Here is an 8,172-nt window from a genome sequence, read left to right on the forward strand (position 1 = left end):
CGAAGGCGGGGAGATCTCTCTCTCTCCCATCCAGAGAAGCCCAGGAGAGGCCAGAGCTACCCTCACTCACTGTGCCTGCCTGACCTTAACCCCAATTCCCCCTAGGCATCCAGAACTCTGCAACCCCCTTCTTGCCATTCCAAGCCGACCTCTATCTCCTGCCTAAGCCGTTATTGGGGCTTCGAGACCTTCGAGAGCCAGGAAAGGGATTGTCTGTCTCAACAACCTTCATCCTTTAGACGAATGAGAAAAACCGAGGCCTGAAGAGGGAGCAGACTTGCCTGAGATCACAGCCCAAGTCAGCAATACAGGCAGGACTGGATCCTGGCCCCCAACACCGAGCACCTGCTCCCACCTATCTTTGGTTCTTGCACAAGCGCCCTTGCACTGGAGCTCTGGGGCACGGGGTGGGACCAGGACAAGGCAAACAGGTGCCATTCCAGCCACCTCCTGTCCTTCCTCCCCTGACTCAGCTGCTCTACCCTCCCTGGAGCTGCGGGAGTTCATTTAAGGGCCCCTGGGCCCTGGATTTATTAAGTGCCGGCAGCAGAAACATGAGGGCCTGGGGCCTTCTCCTCCTGGTGGCCCTCCTGGCTTTGGGGAGCCAGCTGCCTGCTGCCTTGGCCAGGAGGAAGGGAGGTGAGTGTGGGTAGGTTTCTCTGCTCTGGGGACCTGGCAGCTCCTACCTCTCTGGGGAGAGTGAGGGTTTGGGGAAAGCAGGCAATGGGGTGTGTGTGTGTGTGTGTGTGTGTGTGTGTGTGTGTGTGTGCCTTTGCTGTGTCTGCACAAGTATGTTTAGGTATGGCCAATGTGTGTGTCTGTGCACCTGTACATGGGTGAACACACATCCCTTTGTGTCTCTGCGGTGGGGGGAGCAAACTTGTCTGTACCTGCTCTCCCACGTTGTCTCCATGGAGGTATTAGGGTCTGTGGGCCCCCATGGCAACGAGATGACCCTTTCTGTCATCTTCTGTTGCTAACAAGGCTGTGACGGGTCTGGCCCCTGCCCGTCTTGTTTCCGTCTTTCTCGAGTCCTTCCTGTCCCAAAGCCCAATCTGTGCAAGGGACTCTCTCGAACTGGGCAGGGATATGGTTTCTGGGATCTGTTGTTAGGAAGCTCTGCCCTCACCCCTCTTTTCCCCCAGCCTCCTTGAAAATCCTGGGGCTTACCTGTCAACAGGTGAGGGAGGATGGGGCTGTTGAGTAGCTAGACAGGTGCCTCCCCACCTGGCCAAGGTCTCCACCTCCTGCCTTTCTGCGACAGGTACACTGTGACCTACATACACCCGTGCGTCCCTGGCCCTGCCTTGGGGGAAGCAGACAGTAATGGGGACAGGTTCCCTCCTCAACAGGTCCTGGAGAGCAGTTCCCTGCATCTTCTCTGCCCCCTCTACTCTAACTTGTGCCTTCCTCAGAGGCAGGGTTTGGGGAGTAGAGTGCTCAGAGACCCCAGGCTGAGGAGGGAAGGATGCTAGCAAGTTCCAAGGCCAGACCCCTGCTGGCTGGGATTCATGTGTCCTCACCACATTCCTCCTCACTGAGATGCTGAGAGATCGGGACTATTTTTATCCCCCTTTTGTAGGTGACAAAACTGAGCCACTTAAAATGCCAGTCCTGTCCCTCTCTTCCTGTCTGTTCCTCAAGTCTCACCTCCTGGTCCCTCCTCCTAGAAGCCCTCCTGGCTGTATGATAGGGTCCCCAACCCCAGCCCACAGGGAGCTCCTTCTCTGACTTCAGACAGCTCCTCCCAGCTCACTCCCCAAGGCTACCCCAGGGACCTCAGGGTTTTCCCACCCATCTACCACCAGCCTGGGGAAGAGGCGCTAATCTGAGTAGTGGTCTCCCTCACAGACTAGCTGTTCTTTCTCCAGCAGGGGGCAGCAATTTAGTATAAGACAACCCAATCCAAGCCAGTGAAGTCAGTTTTGAGCACTTACTGTGTGAGCAAGGTGCCTACTGTGTGTGTGGCCAGCATCCAGTCAGGAGCTGGAGGGGGGAGGTAGACACAAGGTAAAGTCCCAGCACTGGATCCAGCTGGTGCTGGGGACTCTTGCACCTTTTCTCTGATGCTAGACTAAATGAAGGCCTGGGACTGGCCTCCATCCTCTCTACAGGACTCAATGGTGGCCAGAGCAGAGGGGTGGGTCATCAGAGGACTCAGAGTCCTAGCCCAGGCCCTGTGGGTCTGGGCAGTCAGTGCCCTATCAACCCTTGCTTTCTCCCTCCCAATGGAAGAAGGTACAGATTCAAGCTTTCTGCATGACATCTGGAAATGGCCCAAAATGCTAACAAGAAAAATGGCGGGATAAGCTCTGGGACAAAAAATTCTAGAGCCATCTGAGGACCACCTTAAAGTCAGAGTTAATACAGATCCCTGAAACAACACCACTTGGAACAGGACAAGCACACAGTGCGGTTGTGGCTGACTGTGGCTGTGTGACAATGCACCAGGCTGGCAGCCGCTGACATTGTCACGATGCTGGACCCCCTTCAAAATCCTTTCTTTCAAATAGTCGCTGAGCCACTGGTGTTCTGCATTAAGGGCTGTACTTTAGCCTAATGGTGAGAGAAGCAGTTGGGGGTCTATTCTCATAGCCTCCAGTCAAGTGAGAGAAGGAGACAAATAGAGTCGGAGTCAGAGTGCTGAAGGAAAGATCCTTTGGGAGTGTGTGGGGTGGGGGACGGGGCTGACCTGGTTAGTCAGAGGCCGGAGAGGTAGGTCTCCCTACCGCTGAGACCTGATGAGTGGGGTGTAGGCCAGAGCACAGCAGAAGCAAGGCTCTGAAAAGAGAAGCAGCTGGAGGCAGAGCAGGAGCCCCAAACGGGAAGGTGTGGAGGCTGAGAACAGTGAGGTGGGCAGCCCCAGACCAGGCACAGCCTGGTGGCCTAGGCATAGATTTTGAACTTCATTTTTTCCTATCCTTCATGTCACTGGCGTCTCAAACCAGCTCCGGGAGGAAGGAGGAGTCCAGTTTTCCACTGCACAGACAGAACACTGACACTTGCAGTAAAAAACAAACAAAAGAACAAAAAACCAAAAACCATAACCCTTGCCAGCCATTTGTAACACTGTGAATGGACCTCGAAGGCATTACACTAAGTGAAATAAATCAGCCAGAGAAAGACTAATACTGTATGATCTCACATTGGAATCTAAAAATCAAAACTAAACAACAACAACAACAACAACAACAACAAACAAGCTCATAGGTACACAGAACAGATTGATGGTTGCCAGGGGGCGTGGGTGAGAGGTGGGTGAAATGTGTGAAGAGGAGTCAAAGGTACAAACTTCCAGTTATAAGAGAAATAAGTCCTGGGGATGTAACATACAGCCTGGTGACTATAGTTAACAATACTGTGTTGCTTACTTGAAAGTTGCCAAGCGAGAAGATCTTAGAAGTTCTCATCATAAGGAAAACGATGTGTAACTGTGTGTGGGGACAGGTGTTAACTAGACATGTGATCATTTCACAATATATACAAATATCGAATCATTTTGTTGTATACCGGAAACAAATACAATGCTATGTCAATTATACCCCAATAAAAATTTTAAATAAAAGTAAAAGCAAGTCCACTCACCCACCCCCCGCCCTAAAAAACAAAAACAAACTTGCCAAAGGACAGGCAAGAAGTAAGGGGTAGAGACTTCAGACCTTGTGATTCCCAGGTGGGTGCTTTATGACGTGACTCTGGACTGCCTCCAGTTGCAAGATTCGGGGGGTTCTCTTATAGAGAAATCTGGGGGCTGCCCACCGGACGACGGGCCCTGCCTCCTTTCGGTGCCTGACCACTGCGTGGACGACAGCCAGTGTCCCGCAAGGATGAAATGCTGCTACAAAGCTTGCTTCCGCCAGTGTGTCCGTAAGATCTCAGGTAAGTGTCCTCCACCTTGCGGAGCGCCCGAGCCCCGAGCCACACGCAGGGCTCAGCCAGGCCCCTGTGTTTCAGTCAAGCCCGGCAGCTGCCCGGAGGACCGCCTGCGCTGCCTCAGCCCCGTACAGCATCTGTGCCACCAGGACTCAGACTGCAAGGGCTCGGCTCGCTGCTGCCTGGGCGCCTGTGGCCGTGACTGCCGCAGCCCTGCACGAGGTACGCTACCTGCGCATGCGTGGCAGGGTCTTCCCTCTCTCAGCCCCTGCCTTAGACGTTCTTCCAGTTCGGTAAGCCTAACCGGATACCCACCTTCCCAGAGGCCTGGGGCTGCCCACACCAGACCTGGGGAAGAGGGTGGGATGGGAGGGGTCCTCGTCAGGCCCGTGGAGGAAGCGGACACCCTCCGTTCTCTTGTGGACCTTGCTGTGTGTCCCCTGGACCACAACCCTAGACTTTTAGCTCTGAACTTTGGTTTGTCCTTGGGAAGGAGGGTGGGCCGTCCTGCCTTAGTGGCCCAGGGCTGGGCTCAGGGGGTGAATGGGGGATCAAAGTCTCTAAAGAACCCAGAGCCATATGGTGGGTGGGGTAACCCTTTCCTTCTCTCTCCTCAGGCTAATTCTGGTTTCGGATATTCAGGATGGGGTTCCTAGCAGGAAGAGGTGATGATGGGGGGAGCCTGGGACCCCGCCCAGAGAGCACTATCTCTGCCAGCGGCAGTTCCAACCTTCTGATGAGCACTGATCTGCTGTCACTTCCCATCCACCCCTCGTTTCTCTTCCTGGGAGTCGAGTGCACAGATAGACTCCTGTCACCCTGTGCCACCAACAATTTCTTCATACAGTTTCTCCTAAAATGCCCAATTCAGATAGGCCCTTCTTTTGGGGGGTCCTAGCCCCTCCCTCAGGCAGCCCAGCCACCACCAAGGTATGTTCTAGCAGAATTTTCCAGACATTACCTAGCCACATACCCCTTTCCACAACTTTCGCCACGCCTGCAAAATAGCATTGCGATATCTTGTGTACTCTCTGTACTATGTATCTAATGTTTTTCTTTAAGTGGACTCGCTTTTGTATATAAATAAATTTATTTCCAAAGAAAAGCTTGCTACCATCACTATAAAATGGGACATGCAGGATGACTGCCTCAAATAAAATGTAACTGTAACAGCAGATGCAATGAAAATGGCGAAGTTCCATTAAAGTCGGTCTTGTCAGATCACACGGTATTAAATAATGGTACTGAATTCTACCTAAATGCTGCCACCCGCCAAGGCTGCTCTCTGTCTCTGTTGTAAATGAAGATGAGCGGGGGTTAAAGATGTGTTAAAGACACAAATCTCAGAACTGTGACCTCCCTCCTGGGGTAACTGAGTTGTACAATTTTGCACCCCAGATACACCCTATGATCATTTCGAATTGCTGCCCATGTGGGGAATGTTGCTTGAATGGTTGGGATGTCGTTATTTTGGGGAGGGTGTGTCTCCCATTGGGCAATACCTCATTTACCTCGATTTCTCAAGGGCCGGTCTATAGTCAGGGCCTAAGAGGGCAGAGAAGGGGGTCAATGAGGGAATGACATGCTAAGGGACATTCCTGGACCCACACAGCTGGATTCCTGACTGTCCCATTCACCCAGGATTTGCTTTGGGGAGGGGAAGGAGGCAGGCAGATTTCTCCCTGTTTTATCTGCTGGGTTTCCTCTTGTGTCCCAAGAGAATCTGGGGCTGGGAAGTCAACTGTGCAGGTTAAGTTGGGAATCCTGGGTCTTCTCTCCTCGTTCCCTTGACCTGGCAGTGTGGTCGCAGGTGAGTCACCACTCAGGGATTCTATTTGCCCTTTGGAAGATGGAAAGGATTCTACTTCCTCTCTGCCATAGTCCTTCTCATGGGGTTCAAATGGCTGAGCTGTTGACTCCAGAGGAGCAAATGCTAATGTATGGATACATGGTGAAGTCCAAGAGAGGAGAGGGAAGAGAATAATCTATGAGCTTGGATATTTCCCGTCTTTCTGGGACTCAGTCTCCCCATCTGTAAATTCAGGTGCTTGGAACAGATAATATGGTACATTGTACTGTTGCCCACAGATGCCTCTTCCCTCCTCACCATTACCATGGCTTCCCTGTGGGGGGAGAGGTCATCCGTGGCCCAAAAAGTTAGGGCTTGGCCCTGGAACTGATGGGACACGGATGCAAGTGACACTGTGCCAATTTCAAGGCAAGGCACCAGCCTTCTTGGAGCCTCTGCCCTCTGCCATGAGAAGCGTTTGCCCAGAAGCCCTCTGGTCTCAGGATGAAGGATAACTGGGGCCTAGGCTGGAGCTGTCAAGACTCTAACTTGGAAGAGCAAAATAAATGTTTGTGATAGGAAGCCAGTGAGATCTGGGGGCGGAGGGGGGCGTTCATTACTGACCTATAGCAGTGAGAGCTTGTGGAATTCAGATAATGATTGTTTCTCTTTAGCGAGTGCCCATTCTATGCCTCACACTCTAAACCATCATCTTATTCATCCATCCCATCACCCTGAGAAAGGTCGCCATTGTTATTCCCATTTGACAAGAAGAGCCTTTGAGATAAGTGATTGTCTGAAGTGGGTTCCCTGGAAGCAAATCTTTAGATGAAGGTTCACAGGATGGTGATGCTTTGGAAACATTCCAGGAAAAATGGGTCTGGGAGCAGAGAAGTGTACCAAAAAGGGAAGGAGGCCAGTAAGGGTGTGACAACAAGCAAAGTCTCACAGGGGGGTCTAGAGATGAGGTAGGTGACTCTTCAGAGCTGTCCTGCAGAGCAAGGGAGCTGGAGCATTTATGCCTCTGTATCCCTCAGGCATCAGTTAGTAGTACCTATGGGACGGAGGACATAAATTCCCAGGCACCTCAGGGACATCTGGGCGGCTGAGTCGATTAAGCGTCCAACTTCGTCTCAAGTCATGATCACACAGTTCTTGGGTTTGAGCCCCACATCAGGCTCTCTACTATCAGCACAGAGCTTGCTTAGGATCCTCTGTCTGCACCCCCCCCCCAGCACATTCTATTTCTCTCTCTCTCTCTCTCTCTCAAAATAAATAACCTTAAAAAAATTCCCAGGCACTCCAGGCTCTCCCTGTGTGTGGCATAGCAGGCTGCAGGAGGCTTAAGGATGCCAGTTGACAAAGAGATTCAGATACTAACTGTCAGGAGGGAAAGCATCCCAGGAGCTGGTGTGCACAAAACTGGAAAAGGGATCTGAGGTGATCTGGGCAATGCATGGACCTCACCTGCTACAAAGATGAGAGCCACGTGAGGACAGTGGAGGAAGAAGCAACAAGGAGCCTGGGTCTTCAGTGCCACTCACGGACAGCTGCACCTGGACTGCTGAAAAGAGTCACCTCCCCTCCAGTTAAGCCACCAAGGCTCGGTTTGTATTCTTGCAGCTAAGTTGAATCGTACCTGAGATGCTGGGTGAAGAAAGGCAGGAAGAGTTGTTCATGGAGGAGCGACAGCGTGCGTTACTTCTCATCACGCTCCTGAAAGGCAGGCGTTGTTCCCATTTTACAGATGAGGAAGCTGAGAATCCAAGAGGAGACATCACTGGGCCCATGATCCCACAGAGATTTAGTGGGAAAGGCAGGACACAAACCCACTGTATTCGTTATTTATCACTGAGTAGCAAATTACCACCCATGTAGCAGCTTAAAACAGCACCCATTTATTATTTCATAGTTTCTGTGGGTCAAGGATCCAGGCACAACTTAGTTGGGTCCTCAGCTTTAGGGTCTCACAAAGCTGAAATAAAGATGAGCAGCTAGGGCTGGTATCTCACTGAGTCTCGACTGCAGAAGGATCCACTTTCAAGTTCATTAGGTTGTTGGCAGCATTTCAGTTCCTTGAGGGCTGTAGGACTGACTTCCTCAGTTTCTAGCTGGTTGTTGGCCAGAAGTTGCCCTCATGTCCTTGCCTTTCCAGCACGGCAACTTGCTTCGCCAAAACCAGCAGGAAGTCAATCTTATGTTACTCAATCCTGGAAGCAACATTCCCTCACCTTTGCCATATTCTGCTCATTGCAGACAAATCAGGAAATCCTGCCCATCCATGCTCAAGAGGAAGGGATTACACAAGGGCATGCATACCAGGAGGCAGACATCACTGGGGCACATTCTAGAAGCTGCCTGATGTGCCGAGTCTACTTAAGTACAAAAATTTCTGCACTTTATGCAACATCAGACTTACTCTTTGGCGTAAAGCCTCATGGATCCAGATGGCCCTTTCTGGCCAGAACTGAAAGAGAATTTGGGGCACAGACCAATGTAATGGGTACGGA

At 51.6% G+C, this 8,172-nt stretch overlaps 1 protein-coding gene across 1 annotated transcript; it reads left to right on the top strand.

Annotated features, from left to right (window-relative positions):
• Positions 1–444: 444 nt before the first annotated feature.
• WFDC5 (WAP four-disulfide core domain 5) lies at positions 445–5,097 on the top strand. The gene is made up of 4 exons (XM_015065479.3): positions 445–639; positions 3,739–3,879; positions 3,955–4,095; positions 4,491–5,097. The coding sequence occupies exons 1-4, from the start codon at positions 555–557 to the stop codon at positions 4,493–4,495; spliced, it is 372 nt and encodes a 123-aa protein (XP_014920965.2). The 5' UTR covers positions 445–554; the 3' UTR covers positions 4,496–5,097.
• Positions 5,098–8,172: the final 3,075 nt, after the last annotated feature.

This window comes from Acinonyx jubatus, chromosome A3, assembly GCF_027475565.1.
Source record: "Acinonyx jubatus isolate Ajub_Pintada_27869175 chromosome A3, VMU_Ajub_asm_v1.0, whole genome shotgun sequence".
NCBI lineage: Eukaryota > Metazoa > Chordata > Mammalia > Carnivora > Felidae > Acinonyx > Acinonyx jubatus.